At 37.3% G+C, this 20,887-nt stretch overlaps 1 protein-coding gene across 3 annotated transcripts in view; it reads left to right on the plus strand.

Moving 5' to 3' along the window:
* Positions 1-20,887, plus strand: part of plxna2 (plexin A2) — a 209,177-nt gene that overhangs the window by 140,697 nt on the left and 47,593 nt on the right. For all 3 annotated transcript variants that reach the window (XR_009268738.1, XM_058762507.1, XM_058762508.1), the window contains exons 10-16: positions 680-880; positions 3,073-3,169; positions 3,533-3,732; positions 12,052-12,203; positions 16,716-16,833; positions 19,317-19,453; positions 20,120-20,287. Coding sequence is in view for 2 of the 3 variants with exons in the window: in XM_058762507.1 (XP_058618490.1) it covers positions 680-880; positions 3,073-3,169; positions 3,533-3,732; positions 12,052-12,203; positions 16,716-16,833; positions 19,317-19,453; positions 20,120-20,287 (1,073 nt within the window). In the remaining variant the exon portion in view is untranslated. The remainder of the gene's footprint in view (positions 1-679; positions 881-3,072; positions 3,170-3,532; positions 3,733-12,051; positions 12,204-16,715; positions 16,834-19,316; positions 19,454-20,119; positions 20,288-20,887) is intronic.

Below are 20,887 nucleotides of genomic sequence, written 5' to 3' on the forward strand. Positions count from 1 at the left end.
AGTATATAAATGAAACAACATGTTTGTGTTTGCACAAATAATTCTTTTCGTTTGTTGCACAAATTATTCTTTTAAGTGAAAGGCGCAACATTTTTAATTAATGTTGCCTTCGTAATTTATTTCTTTAGATAGATGATACCATGTCCCCACTTTTCAAAACGCTTATGAATCACACAGAATGGAGTGTATTGAAAATCTGAAATAGCACAAAGTTTCCTGTAAGGGGTGTGGTTAGGTGTAGGGTTGGTGTAGAGCAATAGCACATACAGTTTGTACAGTATAAAAACCATTACGCCTATGGGATGTCCCCACTTTTCACAAAAACAAACGTGTGTGTTTGTGTGTGTGTAAGAGATATTAGGTATTAGAGAGACACTAGGGATGCCTCTCACAGGCTGACCTACTAGCGTACATCTCCACACACAGCTTTTAGAGAGTAACACGTCAACATGCTTTTAAAGAGCACCTAAGGTTTTGCTGTGTGTGTGTGTGTGAGCATAGGGAGCATGTGTGAAGCTGAAGTGTGTTCATTTCTTTGTGCACTATATGTTTCTATAAGGCTCTATCAATTTAGCTTTCATGTTCTCTACTGAGTACACTCGGGTGGTTTAGGATTTTATGTGTTTGCATGTGTTTGTTTTGACTACCCGTTCACCTCTCGCTCCCTTCACTCCTTTAGGACTGTCCTCAACTGGTCCGCTCTGAGGAGATCCTGATACCGGCAGGGGAGGTGAAGCCCATCACACTGAAAGCCCGGAACCTTCCACAACCTCAGTCGGGTCAGCGCGGCTACGAGTGTGTTTTACACATACAAGGAGTCAGTCACAGAGTCACGGCGCTCAGATTCAACAGCTCCAGTGTGCAGTGCCAGAACAGCTCGGTATGTGTTTGGGTTTGCATGGCAAAGATCATAATGAAATCTCAGTTATTTCTCTTAGACATCAATAAGATTTTATTGAAAACAAACTGAGACTTATCTTTAAGTCTCCTGGAGCCTGTACCATGATGGTAGATTAACAAATTCAGAGCTACGGGATTAGTTTTGAGTTGACAAAACCAAACCACTCCAATCCGGCTTTCTTGGTACCATGATTCTGATCATCAACTTTCTTTGTCAACTCAGGCTTTGATCCTGAGTTTGTGGAGCACGTGCACATGAATGTGCAACATCAGTGGCGAACAGCCAATCACAAGACTTGGTTAAAAGTGAAAGGTTTTGCTAAAGGTTAAGAGATTGAAGAATATGATGAATTTAAATGCATTTACAATGAAAAAGTACTTGTTCATGAAAGAGGACAAATAAAAGAAATGATCTTGCTTTATCAGTGCAGTCACAAGTGAAACTTAAGTTAGTTTATATAGTTGGAAATATAGTGATAGAGACTCGAACATGTAAGGTCACAGTCATTTTTAAAGCGTTATCTATTGATTCTACAACTTATTTATATTATATTCAATATATTAACATTCATTTATAATAACTGTTAAACTAAAATTGCTCGTGTGTAATGGATTAATAATAATATAAATCATATAATTAAATAAATCATACACTGTAAAAAGTGATAAGCTGACTCAAATTTTTAAGTAAATGATAATTAAAAAAATAAGTTATTTAAATTGTCAAGTTCACTTAACTTTTTTTTTTATTATTACATTATTAATAAAAATAATGTAATAATGTAGGGTTTCCTACATTTTTTTTAAGTTAAGTCAACTTTCACTTTTTACAGTGTAGAAAATAACTCTAAGTAATTATCATTAAAGCCAGACCTTTTTTTTTTTTTTAGTACTAGTGACCTTTAATTTGGAGCAAGATAAACTGGGGGAGTGACTTTTTTGTGTTAGACATGTGTCAGTTTGTTCACATCTGATTGGTCCAAATTCAGTTTGAGATCTCTAATCCAGAACATAACCTGCCCCGGAGCAGGTTAGCTATGCAGTGTAAGTTACTATGGTATTGAATGCAGCTAAATGCCAAGCTACTTTCATGGTACCCAAAACCCAGGATTGGTGCAAACTAAACTGAAATTTACCTGGCTAGCCAGCTAATCCGGCTTCATGGTACAGGCCTCTGCTTTTCTCTCATAAGAAAGAGTCCAGAGTTTCATAAGAGATCTCAACAGTGTCTCAAACTGTGCTCAGATTTGTTAGGATACAGCATCTAGTGAATAATCAAAAGTGCAAGATCTCTGTATTACCTTAATCATTTCTCATAAAAGTCTTCCAAAACCAAATTATCTGAGCTATACTTACCAGATTGGTTTTGTAGCTCCATGCTGTTAGAAAAAATCCTGAGTTTCAGAAGAGATCTCAAAAGTCTCAAATTGAGCACATATTTGCAACGATAATAAGACATCAGATTCTTTCTAAACCTAAACGATCTGAGCTACACTATTCGCATTATTTTGAAACACTGTACTCGTACTGTACATCAGCAGTTGCCTCGTTTGTTTCTCCTAAGGAAAAACAAAAATGATACTTACAGTGCATTAAATGTATCTACGATAATCTAAGCTATGAAAGACAGCAATTAATGCCTCAATTTGATCTTAACCTAGTTCCAGAAAAGCACAGATTTTAGCTAATTAAGCACTGGTTACCTGTGTATGGTGTTATATTGAACAGAATCGTGAAAAGAACACAGCCAAGGTATATTTTACCTTTCTACCTCCACCTTTCACTCTCTTTCAGTCATAATCTTTCAAACGAACACACACACATAATGAGATGAAGGCGATTAGAGCTCAGTGTCCAAGCTGTAGAAAATAGGAGTGTTGAAAGTCTTCCTTATTCCTCAGACTGATGATGCAAGTCTGGAGTAACTCAATGAGAGCACTAATGCAGTCAAACCGCCTCTCTTTCCCTCTCTTTTTCTCTTTTTCTCTCTCATGTTATTTGCTTGTGTACTTTGCCGTTTATTCCTTCCCTTTTTGGCTGCAAGTTGTAATCAATAATTGACACAGGCAAAGACTAAATCCAATAAAAAATTTAATAAACTTTACATTATCTCAGCATTTGCACTGTCAGGAAAATGTTGTAAGCTTTTTCGATCTCTCCGTCTCTCTGCAGTATCTGTATGAAGGGATGAGAATCAGTGAGCTGCCGGTGGATTTCTCAGTGGTGTGGAATGGAAACTTCATCATTGACAATCCTGAGAACATCAAAGGTAATAATGTGTTCTAAACCAAAATAATGTGTTTTTAAACCAAAACTCTATAACCTATCTAATCCTCCCAGAATGATTCTGCCCTAAATAAAATTTGAGGTGATTGATTGGACTGATTATTATTCATTCCATGTTTTTATTTAAAAAAAAAAAAAAAACGACTTTTCTCATGCTTCAGCAAAACCTCTTAAGCATCACGGTTGTGCTGAGCTTCATGATTTCATCAGTCTTGATACATTTATGATCAATAGCTCTGCTAAACTGTCAGATAGGTCAACCTAAGTCAGAATACTTTATAAAAACTTTTCCACCAAATAGCATTCATTTAAAAACACTTCAGTAATTTCTGCATGTATCCCACAGTGCACCTGTACAAGTGTGGCGCTCAGAGGGACAGCTGCGGCGTGTGTTTGAAGGCTGAGAGGAAGTTTCAGTGTGGTTGGTGCAGTATGGAGGGCCGCTGTTCCCTACGCCAGCACTGTCCCATGTCCAACCCCTACACCAGTCGCTGGCTTCACCTCGCCAGCACAAACGTCAAGTGCACCAACCCTCGAATCACTGAGGTGGGTCACGTGCTATACAGGACTCATTCTGTTTTTCTGTGATACTTGATTTCATTTAGGGCACATATGGCAGAAATATATCGAAGAGATCATGTACAGTCAGGTGGCTATTTTTCAAAAATATTTGAATGCTGAATGCCACAACTGACCAATCAGAGTAAAGTGTTCCAGGGATGTGTGTGTATATATATATATATATATATATATATATATATATATATATATAAGTATTTTATATATACTGTAAGTATATATATATATATATATATAAGTATTTTTATTTATACAAAAATTCTGTTTCTTTTACATTGCATACATTTTTCTTATCAAAATGATTCACGCCACGATTTTTTTTTGTACATTTACTGTATATATCATCTATATATGTACTACAGTTGTAAAAAAAAACTTTTTTTTAAAGAAGTTAATATTTTAATCAACAAATTAATCAAACGTAGCAGTGAAGCCATTTATTATAAAATGTTTCTATACCAATGAATGCTGTTCTTTTGAACTTCCTATTCATCAAAAATCCTATAAAAAAGGAAAAACAATTTCCTCTAAAATATTTAGCCGCTGTTTTCAACATTGATAATAATGAAAAAATGTTTCTTGAGCACAAGTCAGTATATTAGAATGATTTCTGAAGGATCATGTGACACAAAAGACTGAGTAATGATTGCTGAAAATTCAGCTTTGTTGTCATGTGAATAAATTACACATTTAAATGTATTAAAATAGAAACCGTTATTTTAAATGGTAAAAAAAAAAAAAATCTAAATATTTATATTTTTACTGTATTTTTAATCAAATAAATGCAGCCTTGGTGAGCATTTTGACCCCAAACTTTTTTTAATGTATAAACCTATAAAATCAACTTTTTTATGTACAAATTTTATATAAAAATGCTTTTCTGATTAAAGTATACAATACAAATATGTATTTAACATCATTCATAATTCAGACAAATGAACACACATACACAAGTGTTGTGTGGAAGAGTCTCCATCAGCTCATATTTCTACTCTGTAGTCTGACTGAGCTCGTTATTGATGCTGCTATTCATAGACTCTCAGAGAAAGGTGAGCAATGTGTATCGTGAGTAATATCTCTCTCTCTTGGCTTCTCTGCCATTTTCATCGTCAATCATACTGCCAATGCTGCCAATATCTCACGTTTTCTTGTAATTAACACAATGTTGGGACGTTGAGGGCATACTGTGAGAGGTGTGTGTGTGTGTGTGTGTGTGTGTGTCTGCTGGGAGACTGAGGGAAGACATGGTGTTTAATTAGTTTAGGTAACGCACCAGTGCTCTGTGTTTAAACTACCTGATTCATGGAATTCATTGATTCATGTGGCTGTTTGCAGTCTGCATATCACAAGCTGTTGCCCCATGTGCACACCAACCAATTAAAAAATAAGGGTTATGACTTCCTGTTGTCTGTTTTCATTTAGGATGAATGGGCGAATTAAGGTTAAGAACAGCTTCTGTTTTTTGTTGATGGAGAGTGTTAAAAATAGCATTATTTATTGGTGTATTGAAACATACACATCCTGTTCTTTGTGTGTGTGTGTGTGTGTGTGTGTGTGTGTGTGTGTGTGTGTTTCACAGTTTAACTTATACCTTTAACTGAAGGCTTTTATTTAATTAATTCTAGCTTTGTCGTTTATTTTGTTAAATATCACTGTTTTGTATTTTATTTTGTTTTATTTTTTAAGTTAATTTTTTTATTTTAAATACTTGTTTATTTGACCTTTTTTTTTGTGAAAAAGTTCAAAATATGTCTTTATATGTCTAAAAATATTACATTTTGTTTACTAAAACTGAATTTAAGAAATTAACTTAAATGCTAAATGTTTAATCATCCCTCTGACATAAAAATGTCAAATTAAAATATAATAGTACTACACTTACAGGATATGGCTTTCTACATCAATATTGATTATTTTAATGGCTTTGCAATGCAAGTATCATAACAAAGTATGTGAAGACATTAATATGCTACTACTGTATGTGCATGCTCTTATAGGCCAGTCTTAAAACACAGCACTCAATTTTATGAAATATGTAGTATTTATATAATATATAGTGACCCTGATTAATGGTTGAAGACCCAAAACATTTTTACACCCACCAATGAAAAACGAGCCCTGCATTTTGTGTTTCAGACACATGCAATTGCCAAGACCACATTACAAAGCAGTGGAGCAGTTCCTTCAAAGCAAATTAGTATGAATATTTTTAATTCATCCATTTTTAATCTGTTCTTTCCAAGTTGTTCATTTCCATTTTTTCTTCTCTCAGTCTCACTAACGCACATAAATATAAAAATGTCCTTTAGAGCAGTCGTTTCCACGATTGTCTTTTGTTCTTAATTTAGTTATGTTATTTTCTGTGTTTTTGTCTGAATATAGACATTCGTAAGCTGATTTGTGCAAATACATAGACATTAGCAAGATCTGCCTACAAGAAAATGACAGTCATGAATGATTAACGCTTCTATTAAGCAGCACTCTATCCCTCCTCTAAAGACTTATTAATATTAATGAGGCTTAAGTCCTCAGTGAAAGCCAAGGGTTCGGCATCAAATGAATGTGGAGGAAAGTCAGGCACTTGAAGCTGGTCTTGATGTGGCTCTTTGCTTCAGATGGTCTCTGAGCCTCTCCTTAGTAGCTCAGTCACGGAAAAGGATGGTGTCAGTTCGTGCTTCACAGAACTGATCTTGGATCAGCCATGAAGAACTTTGTGAACTTTCATATCAGTATTGATGTGGTGGTTTTGAGTAATTGACTATTACTGATTATTTCTTTTTAAAAATACAACATGTAAAAATTTAAATACACACAATGTAGCATAATATACAGACTGGACTATATTGAAAATATTTATATTTGGTATTTTTTATATTTTATTAAATTACTTCTTTTTTTTTTTTTTTTGGTGGGTTTGGGGTCAGCGAATGTGACGGGCCACTTAGAAATGCAGTTGCAACCATGAGTTTGTTTCAAAACATGGACCAAAGCCTCAGGAAATATGGCCTAAATACACACACACACACAGGTACACACACCCCGACACTGACAGCGAGACAGACCGTCCACGATGAAAATCATCATGAATAAATGATACTGAGCCTGATAGAACCTTCTCTCCCATCAGAGCTACAACGCTTGTCTAGTACAACACAGCCTTTCCACAAAGTCACATGTCTATTTACAGAAGAGCATTCAGCTCGACTCACTCAACCACAAACTCCAATTTTAAACCGGATGCACCACTTTCAAGTGCCTCGTTCCTTTCTTTCCTTGCTTAAACACTCGCTTGCTTGGCCGAAGTTCAAAACCAAGGCGCTCTTTTCTTTTTTTCCCCTCTTTTCAGGCTTTATCGCAGCCAACCATGGGGACATTTAAGAGCAAATAAAATGTTTAGTGTGCAGTTTATGCAGCAAGAAACAAGTCATAAGCTGAGTTTTATCAAGCCCATAAATTGCATCTCGGTGTGAATCTGGGACGTGCTTGAATCAGCTGAAAAGACTCCAATCCTGGTAACAAATCACACCTTTCGTCCTCCTGCTGCACACTTTCATTACAGCTTCCTAATTATACGCAGCAATTGAGTGCGTGAAAACCCTCTGAGGACAGGAAATATATCCCCACTAAGACTTGAACATGCTGTTGTTAAGCATTAGCTTTTCTGCATTACTTAACGAAAGAAGCTCACAATAACCTGCAAGAGGACATGATGCCCAGGTGCATTTTGGGTAAGGAGCATCCAGGCAGGGCTACAGCTTTAAAAAAAAAAAAAGCATGCATTAAGAATGAAGAGACTTCCTGTTTGTCCCTGAGCCACTCTTAAGACATGACACTGGCCCGTGGCTGGGAGTATGTCTGTGTGCATGTGTCCATATAACTCAAAGCCAAACAACCCGTGAGAACTCTGAAGATATTCTCAAGAAGTTCACATTCTCATTCGGGGGCCGGAATCCAGACACTTTTGTAATGATGGTGAAATTACAGTCAGGCACAAATTGTAGCTCTGGAACCAGTAGCTGTGTGGCGGAGGAGGCCTTCTGCTGGGTCAAACAAGGCAGCGCTTTCACCTCCGAGTGGGCGGATGAGACTTTGAAGTATTGAGTCAGTGCGAGAGATATTTATGCTCTATGAATAAAGCCCATTTGATGTCTGTAATGGCTAGTCAGAACAGCACCGCGCTCGGGGTAAAGCTGGAATCTGACGCCTGAACTATTATCACATGAGCTGATGAGATTTAATCTACAGATGAAAGCACTGCCGCCAGTGTATACACCACTATGCTTTCATTTATTTACTTGATTGTTTTATTATTTAGAGCATAAATAACAAGGATACATCTGTAAGGATATATCTATGTAATCTGTAAAGAAGATGTGAGTCTGTTTGAAGTTGAATAGTGGTACTGCTTTCTATGGTAAACAGTATTTAACGCATATTAGTTTTAAATATTAATACTATGCAATGTGCATAAATGTTTCAAATACATAACCTCACAATGTTTTGTGTAGATGATGTCCTAGTTGTATATTTTTTTATATTAAATTATGTTTTATTATATTTTTATTATCAGATTTATATCATTATTTTAAAAGTATTTTGTAATGTTTTATTTAAAAATATTATAATGTAATTTTATAATAAAGAAAGAAAGATGTCCTTTTATTTTATTTTTGCATTTCAAGAAGAAACACAAGCGAAATATGCAGTATACAACAGAAGTAATATAAAACTTGGACTTGGCTGAAGTCTTTTACATAACACTATATTAAAAATACTGAGTAAATGTTTTACTCTATTATGAAGTTAAGTATTTGTAACATTTATGTTTTTTAAGTAGTATACAGTATGCACATGCAGAAAGAAAACTGGTTTACTATATATTGCATACATATATACAGGTGCATCTCAATAAATTAGAATGTCGTGGAAAAGTTCAACTCAACTTTCAGTAATTCAACTCAAATTGTGAAACTCGTGTATTAAATAAATTCAATGCACACAGACTGAAGTAGTTTAAGTCTTTGGTTCTTTTAATTGTGATGATTTTGGCTCACATTTAACAAAAACGCATGCTGTATCCAAGCATGTTAACAGAAAGTTAAGTGGAAGGAAAAAGTGTGGAAGAAAAAGAGGCACAACCAACCGAGAGAACCGCAGCCTTATGAGGATTGTCAAGCAAAATCGATTCAAGAATTTGGGTGAACTTCACAAAGAATGGACTGAGGCTGGGGTCAAGACATCAAGAGCAACCACACACAGACGTGTCAAGGAATTTGGCTACAGCTGTCCTCTCCTGAACCACAGACAACGTCAGAGGCGTCTTACCTGGGCTAAAGAGAAGAAGAACTGGACTGTTGCCCAGTGGTCCAAAGTCCTCTTTTCAGATGAGAGCAAGTTTTGTATTTCATTTGGAAACCAAGGTCCTAGAGTCTGGAGGAAGGGTGGAGAAGCTCATAGCCCAATTTGTTTGAAGTCCAGTGTTAAGTTTCCACAGTCTGTGATGATTTGAGGTGCAATGTCATCTGCTGGTGTTGGTCCATTGTGTTTTTTTGAAAACCAAAGTCACTGCACCCGTTTACCAAGACATTTTGGAGCACTTCATGCTTCCTTCTGCTGACCAGCTTTTTAAAGATGCTGATTTAATTTTCCAGCAGGATTTGGCACCTGCCCACACTGCCAAAAGCACCAAAAGTTGGTTAAATGACCATGGTGTTGGTGTGCTTGACTGGCCAGCAAACTCACCAGACCTGAACCCCATAGAGAATATATGGGGTATTGTCAAGAGGAAAATGAGAAGCAAGAGACCAAAAAATGCAGATGAGCTGAAGGCCACAGTCAAAGAAACCTGGGCTTCCATACCACCTCAGCAGTGCCACAAACTGATCACCTCCATGCCACGCCGAATTGAGGCAGTAATTAAAGCAAAAGGAGCCCCTACCAAGTATTGAGTACATATACAGTAAATTAACAAACTTTCCAGAAGGCCAACAAGTCACTAAAAATGTTTTTTTTATTGGTCTTATGAAGTATTCTAATTTGTTGAGATAGTGAATTGGTGGGTTTTTGTTAAATGTAAGCCAAAATCATCACAATTAAAAGAACCAAAGACTTAAACTACTTCAGTCTGTGTGCATTGAATTTATTTAATACACGAGTTTCACAATTTGAGCTGAATTACTGAAATAAATGAACTTTTCCACGACATTCTAATTTATTGAGATGCACCTGTATATATATATATATATATATACCAGCCATAAGGGTCATAAATTAGCTTTCCATTGATGTATGCTTTGTTAGGATCGGACAATATTTGGCCGAGATACAACTATTTTAAAATCTAGAATCTGAGGGTGCAAAAAAATCTAAATACTGAGAAAATCGCATTTAAAGTTGTCCAAATGAAGTTCTTAGCAATGCATATTACTAATCAAAAATTAAGTTTTGATATATTTACAGTAGAAAATTTACAAAATATCTTCATGGAACATGATCTTCACTTAATATCCTAATGATTTTTGGCTTTAAAAAAATCTTATCATTTTGACCCATACAATATATTGTTGGCTATTTCTACAAAATATACCTGTGCTACTTATGACTGGTTTTGTGACTTTTATTTTTATTTCCCATTCTGATCATTCCTACATTGTGTTCTAGCAGCAGGTCTGTATTATTTCAGCAGTTTATTTAGTTTTCTGTGGTTAGTTTGACTTAGATATAGTAAGTCTGATGCTGACTCGTAGCGATATGGATATATTTAGCATTCCATTCCTCCTCTTATTGTTCCAGTCCTGTGTTCCCAAGAAGCAATAAAAGATGCATATACTTCCACCCTGAGGTTCACTAGTGACACACTTACTTTACATCCTAACCGATTAATGTCCACTAAACTCTCACCGATACGCTCCTCTCGTTGAGCGACTGCACTTCCCAGATCAGTAAACAGACACACTTAGAAGATGCTCTTACTTTGATCATGTTGGTTTTACTTCCACATGACTGCACACAAATGGTTTATTGATTGTGGCTGTACTGTGCATGTGGCCTTCTGTCCGTCGCCCCGTCTCTCTCTCTCTCTGCCTCTCTCTCAGTGATATTTGGATCTGGAGAGGGTCCAGGGCTGAGCTTCTCTTGGGCTTTAACAGCACAGAAGGCTTTTTGGCACCCAGAGCCAAGGTCACGCTGAGTGGCCATATTGTATTTTATGAGAGGGTGGGCTGCTCCGAGGGCTAAAATGGCCTCGTGTTAGATTTATTGCCTGTGGCAACAGCATGCAGATCTGCTGCAGTCTTGACTGGAGAATTTTAATGTACTATGCAACTTTAATAGGATAGGAAGTTGCCACAATGAGTTTTACTGATATCTAATTCGGTGCTATTAAAGTGAAACACAATGCAAGGAGCAATTATCGTTAAAAGGCTTCCTTTTAAAAGGTCCATTTGGAGACCTTTAACTAGTTAAGGCTTATGCGTGTTAAATTTCTTAATTATGTCTCTGTGTTATGCAGATATGCATTTGTGTCTTTCCTGATGTTTTTGTATTAAAACATTTCAAGTGTTCAGTCTTTAAAGGGATAGTTCACACAAAAATTAAACTTCTGCCATCATTTACTCACCCTCATGTCATTCCAAACTTGTATGATTTATATTTACACTAGAGCATTCAAAAAAGTAAGAAAGTATGAAAATCAATACTTTTATTTACCCCAGATGCATTAAATTGATTAAAAGTGACAGTACATACATTTATAACATAGAAAAAGATTTTTATTTTAAATAAATGCTGTTATTTTGAACTTTCTATTCAGGATACTGAAAAAAGTATCACAGTTTCTACAAAAAAAAAAAAAAATACATTTATACTAAAAATATTTTTTTTTAATAACAATTCAAAAGATTTCTGAAGTATCATGTGACACTGAAAACTAGTATAATGGCTACTGAATATTCAGCTTTGCTATTACAGAAAAAAAAAATACATTTTCAAATATATTAAGATAGAAAAGTTATTTTGGTTATACTTTATTTTAAGGTGTCCTTGTTAAAATGTAATTATACATTTAATTACTGAGTAATATTAATTAACTACATGTACTTACTATATGGGTAGGATTAGGATGCATAATTAATTGTTATTATAATAGTAAGTACATGTAAAATGTGTAATAAGGACACCTTAATATAAAGTGATACCGTTATTTTAAAGTAGAATAAGATCAGTTGAATAACTGAATGATTCACTAAATGAATCAATTACTGAATGACTCTTCCTCTCTTGTTTCAGGTGACCCCAGTGGCCGGACCACCAGAAGGGGGCACCAGAGTGACCATCCGTGGTGTGAACCTGGGCTTGTCCTTCTCAGACATGGTCAACAATGTTCAGGTAGCAGGAGTCCAGTGCACCCCACAGGAGAACGGCTACATCATCGCTGAACAGTGAGTGACTGTAGTGCTGTAAAACTCGATGAATTCATGCTGTGCAAGTGTGTCTGAGATTAAAATGGAAAAAACTGGTTTAGCTTATCTTTAATCTTTCTCAAAATAGCAAGAGCTGGAAAAGATAATGTCCTACATTACACATACTGAAAAGCTGTTTCATGGGGAAAAAAAACACCTCGGGTTTTCATCCAGTTCACTTTAAAGCACAGCAGGATTGAGTCCATTAAACACACATGATCCAATGAACACGGCTTTGATGTCACAAGCGTAAAGCGACCAATCAGGGCTAAGTATGAAAGGCAGGGTTGGTCATGGCCTTCTCCTTTATGCTCTATTGAGTCTGTCTTATCTGACAGAAACATCTTAACAATGGCAGGGAAACATTTCTATCTGAAGGGCTGGTTGTCAGCAGTGACCAGGGCTCTTGTGAAGCAGAAACAAGCCCTAATTAGAGTCCAGACAGACCTGGGTTGGTCTCTGTCTGCAGTCAGTCCCATTTTTCAACATCTGTTTGTGTTTATTCCTGCGATTGTGTCATCCTTTAGCCAGGATTTCATCATTAATATTAAACCTCCTGGGGGAGAATTCAGCTTGAGGAACTAAAACGTGATGATTTGTAGTAGTAGTAGTTTTTGCTAGAACACCCAGAAAAATGGCTGCACTCAGCTTTTTTGTCTCCATTTTTTTGACCAGCCATTTGATTAAAAAGAAATTGGGTTAAAAGGTGAAATGAGTCATTTCTGCACACTAGCATTACAGAATTGCAAAAATAATGTTTGTTTTAAGGTTTCCTTTAAACACTCCCCTCATCTTTGATTGGCCTGACAAACAGCCCCAAATTTCCGTCATTGGTTGAGCCTACTCTCCTCATGATCCATCGCTCTTTGTCCTCACATTACTGTCTTTTGCTCAAGAAAAATTAATGGTACGTCTCAGAACTGACAGCTAGCTGCATGTTATTAAAGGTCCCATGACATGCTGCTTTTTGGATGCTTTTATATAAGCCTAAGTGTTCCCTAGTACTGTATCTGAAGTCTCTTTCCCGAAATTCAGCCTTGGTGCAGAATTTCAGCCACTACAAGCCAGTCCCACAATGAGCTTTCCTTAGGACGTGCCATTTCTGTGTCTGTAGCTTTAAATGCTAATGAGGAGGAGAGAGGCGGGGCAAGGTGGAGGGTGGGTGTGTGGCCTTAACCAGCTTGCGCTACCATGCGCTAATGTTGACAGTGGATGTATCGCAGTGGCTCGTAGACATGCAGTCGTTCAGAGTCTGATCCGGATGGAGAAGTTGCAATTCAGCGGCTACAGCAGGACATCTCCGAATGGTTAGTTTAAAATATTGTGTCCGGATACGGTACTTTAGTTGGTTTGTTTATGTATGCTGTTACAGTTATTATCATGTAGCTAATGCTAGCCATAGGCTCGGATGAAGGAACTAAAAAAATATACTACGGTGTTCATTTGTACATCCAAACACTGAGCAACTGTCATGCTTCGCTCGTTTGCAAGCCATGATGTCTCTCGAGGGAAAAAAAATATTGCGCTCGCCTCGCACGGTAGTAGCTCATTTTCTCATGGGCGGGCAAAGCAGAGAAAGGGGAGGTAACCTTTCCCCCGTATGACGACATAAAGGGACGATTCCAGATTGGGCCATCTGAGCTTTCATTTTCTCAAAGGCGAGGCGGGATACCCAGGGCTCTGTTTACACCTATCGCCATTTCTAGCCACTGGGGGACCATAGGCAGGCTAGGGCAACTCATATTAATGTTAAAAAACCTCATAAAGTGAAATTTTCATGCCATGGGATCTTTAAGATACTATTATAGTTTTTATTAATAACGGTTTAGTAATTTTTTTTTTTTTTAAATGCCTAAATAAAATTAATTGAAACTATATGAAAATGGGAACTAGAAGAAATAAAAATAAGTTTAAGGTTTTTTAATTAATACTGTATAATTCATTTTATTTTATTTCAGTTATAGATTAAGTAACAATTTTTTTTAATGGTTTTAAATTTTGTTTAAATTTAGACTATAATAACCCTGCTGCAAGCACTGGGTTAGTAGGACACTGTATCCAGCCATCTTTATTCTTGAGAGAAACAGACGTCAGCAGTAACCATGTCCATTTCAACGGAATGTGATATGCGGTTCTACGTTGCATTAAAACTCACCCTGAACTTATTGTACACAGGCATTCTGAACGTTTGGCTTTCAAGCATTTACTATATACCATTATTTTGTAAGGGTGTATAAATAGCATGTAGCGTCTGCGTTCAGGTGGAGTATGTCTCCACAGCGCCTCTCTTTGCCTCTGAAGTGGGGACAGACGGCGCGAGGGGGGAAACGCGTGGTAATTGAAATGCGCGGCGTGCTGCCGGCTGTAGGAGGGAGATTTGTCAGCCCTTCTCTCTTCTGACAGCAGTTTAATCCGAGCGGGACGAAGCCGAGCCGAGTGGGAGTGGATTCATTTGTATGGCTCGGCGAAGGGGTGTCATGAGGAAATGGAGAATGCGCCATTGGACCCCATCAAACCCACAAACGGAAACGGAAAGCCATGTATCTGTGTTTTAACAGTTCTGTCTGGTCGTTTTGTACAAAATATGTACACATTAAGACACCCAAGCTTGCTGTAGATTATCTTTTGCCAATATTTTATATGAGTATCATAGCTTATGTCAAAGTATGTGCACAATCTTGTACTAGGTTGCGGTCAAATTAAGCAAAAAGGTCCATTGTTTATTGTCAATGTTGCAGCAATGGATGAAGCACAGCTCGCACAGAAGTCACTTTCAAATTCATGTGACCAAATATAACCTGTTACGAAATTTAGGATTCTCTCACAAAATTCCCAATTAGTGACTGGATTTTCAAGGTAAATCTGACTGCACCTTTACATGGCTACTTTTGAATGGCTATCAGTGGAGAAAGGTGTTTTTTTGTCCACAAAATGGTGTAATAATAGCATCTGCCTGCTAATTTCCGAAGCCCACCAGCCAAACTTGCACCACACAGCAGCAATGATTGAGCATCCAAACTTGCTTCCCAACTTTAATTGCCTTAGAAGTGAAAGTCCTCCACTCAGTGTGATTGAGAGGGCATAATGTGCGCTGTGAACAGCTGTGAACGCTGTCTGCCGAGTCTGTCAGACTCACCGCAGGAAGCCACATCACGCCCACAATCACGTAGTCTGCGCCGCATGTGTTCCGACAGTTATCCCTGATGATGCGAACACTCGATATCAACCAAACATCGATTGCAGTGAGCCCGCCCCCGCCCCCGCGTGCTTTCAACTCAGATTTGAATTCTCATGTTAGTTTCATATTTACTTCATTTGATGGCCAGTCAGTGGACAGTCAGTGTTTTTATTATGTCATTTGATCTGGCCACCCGTCCGTAAAGCCGATACCTGATCAGTCCATATGATGTAGCAACATCGACCTGCTTCCTCCTGATCAGAGTGCACGATAACGCCGTATTGATTTGTGCTGGGCGTCACTGGCTTGCCATATATGCATGTTTCTTCAACTTCAGGCACTTAAATATCCCAGGGGTTGATTATTTTTTTATTATAATTTGTTTTAAAATTAAAACATCTTCTAAATTTGCAACTTTTGGAAAGTTTTTACATTATTTTATATGTGTGTGTGTATATATATATATATATATATATATATATATATATATATATGTATATATATATATATGTGTATGTGTATGTGTATGTGTGTGTGTGTGTGTGTGTGTGTGTGTGTGTGTGTGTGTGTGTGTATGTGTATGTGTATGTGTATGTGTAAAACTTTCCAAAAGTTGCAAATATAAGTATGCAAGTGGGAAATCATGTGAAAATGTTATTTGTATATTTAGGATGCATAAAATACTAGCTATAAAATTAGCCATACAGTAACAAGCCAAACAAGTCTTGCCATTTTATTCCATGGTGGAAATTACAATTTAAGAAAAGGAAAATGATAAAGATGACAGATTTATATTGAGATGTACTGTATAAATGTCCACTATTGGACTACTAGGTTAGTGGACAAATTAAATAAACCAGTATGGAAAATGTGTTTTAAGAGAAGTTATTTCCCAAAAGAACACTCATAGAACCTGCAGGAACATATGCGTATACCTACAAAAGCGTGGCGTGTCTATGCATCGGCATTCCCGTAGGGTGATCTTGTCAATTCAGCTAATGGAATGTGTGCGCTAAAGCAATCAGGGAACCAAAGCAAAAACTACATTGAGATCAAGAGGAAATCAATGGAGAGAGAGGAAGAGTCGCATACTGATCACTCAGCAGGACTGGAGTCGACTTCCAATGCTTTGGTTCCTCACTCTGGAGTCAGTCCAGAAGCGTTATGCTTTGTAAACCAGATCATGGGGACTGAGTGAACCTGGATCTCTTTGTACAGAAGTTATGAGGCGGTGATATCCATCCATTTAGGCAACTTTCATTTAAACCGAGGTTAAAAATGTAACTTATCTTTGTGTATTTCTTCTTTTTCAGGATTGTATGTGAGATGGATCCAGCTCCCACTGACAGTAAACCCGGCCCGGTTCATTTGTGTGTAGGGGAGTGTAAGCCAGAGCTCCAGACGCGCTCTTCTCAACTCTATTCCTTTGTGGTAAGACCTTAAGCTCTGCTACATCTGAATAATGCAGTGAGGTAGTGGTGAACCTGGCCATTGTTTTGGTTTTATTAAACTGGGTTTTACTTGGTCCATTGAAGAGAACTTACGGGTCACTGTGATGTTATGCCTTTGGACAGGTGAACCTTGCTGAGGTTGCTTTGTTCTCAGAAGCACTTTAACAGCGAAAATGTCAAATCACGGGAAGTGACTCAGAGCTCAACATACTGTACCTCAACTGTTCAAATAGCTACTCTTAAGGAACAAAGACTTCCTTCTGTACCAATTCATATGGCATCAAGTCCATATCTTCATTAGTCATTCATTTTAAATATACTTTACTGAAGTTGAGTTTGACAGCACTAAAATACATTGTAATATTGTTCTCCCTTTTCTAGTTTGATAACTCCTCCTTTTCTCAAATAATAACATTATACTTTAATAGAACATGTCCTTAAAGACTATAGACTATATACAACCTCATACTCTTTATATTTTTTTTTTGTTTGTGTAAGCAAATTTGATGCAAACCAGTACTATATTTATAATATATTTACATTTTAGTTGCAGGATTGTTTGTATCTGTCCAGTTATATAGAAATCACTCCATTAATGTGTTGGAACAGTTATTAAAAGCCATAAGGTCAATAAATTAACCTTTTTATGGCTCGCATGGTATTTTTATCAGCTAATTGTTCTATTTAGCCCTTTTTAAAGTAGTATTTTTGTGCACTTTCAGTAGATTCTTAAATGATGCCACGGATTAGTGGTTAATATTGTTATTTACATGTGTATATGCCAAGACATTAAAAGAAAAGCGTGTTTATTGAACTAATGCACTCATCAAGCACAAAAGACTCGAGATGTGCCATAAAAACTTGCTAATTTACAGATTGCCGCTGCGTTTGTCATTATTATTGGTAAAACAGCAGCCCTGCTTCCTCCGTTAAGAAGCGAAGCTCTCGTCAGCATAATAGAACTTGTTCTCGGTTATTAAAATATTGAGTGATTATGAACACGAAGCACCACGGGGAGCGCACATTGAACATGGAGACAATAAAAGCCATTAAGCGAATCAAAGGAAGGATGGTTGCCATGTTGTCTCTTTGCAGAGAAGCACCTGTGGGAACTCTTGCGCACCTGTCTCAAACACCCATCCGCCGGCCTGGGGTTAATAGATAATCAACAGCAGCATTCACACGCACACTAAGGCAAACAATTATCCATACCACCACAATTAACAGCCTCTGCTAATTAGGGGAGCTGTTTATTTTACAATATGCGCCTCAGCCCCTTCCTGTATGCGTTTATGCATGTTTGTGTGAGCGTGCGTGTGATTTTCCTCCACGCCTTTCATATCGCAGTCAAATATAAAAGCAGCATGTTATCTCAAAAGCTCCGCCAAATGTTGTCGGACAACACGGGGTCCCCGAGCGGCCCACCAGTTGTAGAATAATACGAGGCGAGACCAAAATTGGTGTTAATTCATTTTTAGTCAATGCACGTGTGAAGTCGGCCACAAGCCATTTCGTGTGCTTTCTTAAGACACAGAGCTGTCTGTTTCTGTGTTTCTCTCCATCTGCTCTTTTCAGTCCCTGTATACAATAAAGGAAGAGAATTGGGAACTAGAGAGTTTATGTACAACATTTTAAAAGCCTTTTATTTATCCTCAGACGTGTTTTTCATGAGCTTGCATTACTTAGACAAGACTGGAAATGGCATGTCTTTTGTAGCGTTCGCTCTTTATTTGTGAGCTGAGCAAGCGGCGTATGAGACTTATGAAGGACAGTTGTTATTTACAGACGTCGCTGTCTTTTGTGGAACAGCCACCCACATCTAGGCAGCTTCAGATTAAAAACATGCATGTCTTCAGCTGATTCAGAAAGCCGCGCTGTCATTTCTGTGTTTTTAGTGACACTTAATGGAATTAATTATATACAGTAATTAAATGTTTTATTATATTTATATTATAGTATGTGCTTGTATATAATATAATACTATTATAATACTTATAATTGACAGTAAAGACATTTTAAGGCTTAAAAGATTACGCAGCACAACTGTTTTCAACATTGATCATAATAATAAATGTTTCTTGTGGCATCGAAGACTGGAGTAATGATGCTAAAATGACATTTTATTGAAATAGAAAACTGTTATTTTAAATTATAACAATATTTCACAATATTAGTATATATCAGTTTTGTACTGTATTTTTGATCAAATAAATGCAGATTTGGTGAGCATGAAAGATTTTTGTCAAAAAAACGTAAAACATTTTACCAAACCTAAACTTTAGGTAGTGTATGTAAATACAAATTAAATAATAGTGATATATATAATACTCAGTACTGAGCCGCACAGTTGGAATGGAGGATGAAATAAAAAAAAAAAACACTGCATCTTGAACTTGAGGTAAAGGCTGTTTTGTCTCCATCTCTTGCTTGTTTCCTACCCATCTTCTCTTTCTGTCTTTGCAGATGCCATCGGTCACAGGATTGTCCCCCAGTCGGGGTCCAGAGTCTGGAGGAACTAAAGTGACCATAATGGGGGAAAACCTGGGAGCAGGCAGCAGCGTCAGTGTGCTTTTTGGGAACCAAACCTGCGAGTTTTATGAGTAAGAATTAGCCTTTTTGAATACTGTTTGAAATCCCCGTTTTATATCTTCATTTACTGTACTCTTCACTTTCTACATGCCTTATATCAATCAAAGAGAGTTTCTGATTATTTCCTGTTTGAACTTCCTTTAAAATACACTCCCTCTAGATTTCCCCCTTTTTAACTCTCTCTCTAATTTTGCTAGCATACTTCTGTATGTAAATATCATACCCCCTGTCAGGTGTCTTCCTATATCTCCTCCTTTTCCTCTCACTCTCTCTCCAGGATCTCAATTTAAAGATGAGGCTGATTGTAGTGCTTTAAGGTGCATGAGAGCGACAACTTTAATGCGATATCAGCTAATTGCAGATTTCTATTTTGCCCTGTGTTCCTGTGGAAGGCGCCGTTGCAAGTGTGTGTGAGGGTGCAATAAGTAATGGCTTAATGCGCTCTAATATGCTGCAGAGGGAATGACTAATGCTCACTTTGCACAGGTAGCACTTTCAGTGAGAGCTGTAAGAAAAGACTGCAATTGAAAAAGAGCAGAGAGCCGCCCACTAGCGTCATTCATATATAGTGCGTCTGAACAATATGTCTAGCCATCTGTTATTAAGTTAAAACTTTGTGTCGTGCTTTGTCCTTTCTCAGAATCTGATTGGTTTGTATCTGTTTGCTTTGTCCTCAGACGGACTATGACAGAGATCGTGTGTTACTCTGCCCCTTCTCTGACGGGTGTGGGGCCGGTTCAGATCAGCGTGAGCGTGGATCGTGCACAGGTCCGAGAGAGCCTGACTTTTGAGTATATAGACGACCCCACTGTTCAACGCATCGAACCGGAATGGAGCATTGCGAGGTAAATGTACATATATGATGCAGTGTTTTAGTACTGGATTATGCATATCAGCTAGTTTGGCCAAATAGCTTGCATTTAAATCACTAATAGCAAACACTTGTGACTTTTGAGGCTGTTGATATTCACACCGTTTGAATGGATATCAGACTCATTCCTGCAAGAAATTGATCTAATTAACTGAATGCAGTTCAACAGCTTTGTTCAAGGCTGTGTGCTGTTGTGTTATTCACAGTGATGGGAATAACGGCGTTATAAATAAACGGCATTATTTTTTTCAGTAACGAGTAATCAAACGAATTACTGTTTCCCCCGTTACAGCGCTGTTACCGTTACTGACAATAAAATGTGGCGTTACTATAATTTATTATAATATTACTATAATTGTATTTTTCAGTTCATCTGAATGGATGCGCAGTGTAGCTGTATTTGACGTACCGTAAACTCTAGTGTAAAGGCGCATGGCTCGCCGTCGCTTTGTCTCACACACACAAAGAAAGATACAGAGCGAGAGAGTCTTTCATAACATGCAGAATTGACACGCTATATGTAAACGATATTCTTTGTTGTATTTTCCTGTCAAAATAATGGAGTTCCTTTGGA

The sequence above is a fragment of the Onychostoma macrolepis genome, chromosome 23 (genome assembly GCF_012432095.1).
Source record: "Onychostoma macrolepis isolate SWU-2019 chromosome 23, ASM1243209v1, whole genome shotgun sequence".
Classification (NCBI taxonomy): domain Eukaryota; kingdom Metazoa; phylum Chordata; class Actinopteri; order Cypriniformes; family Cyprinidae; genus Onychostoma; species Onychostoma macrolepis.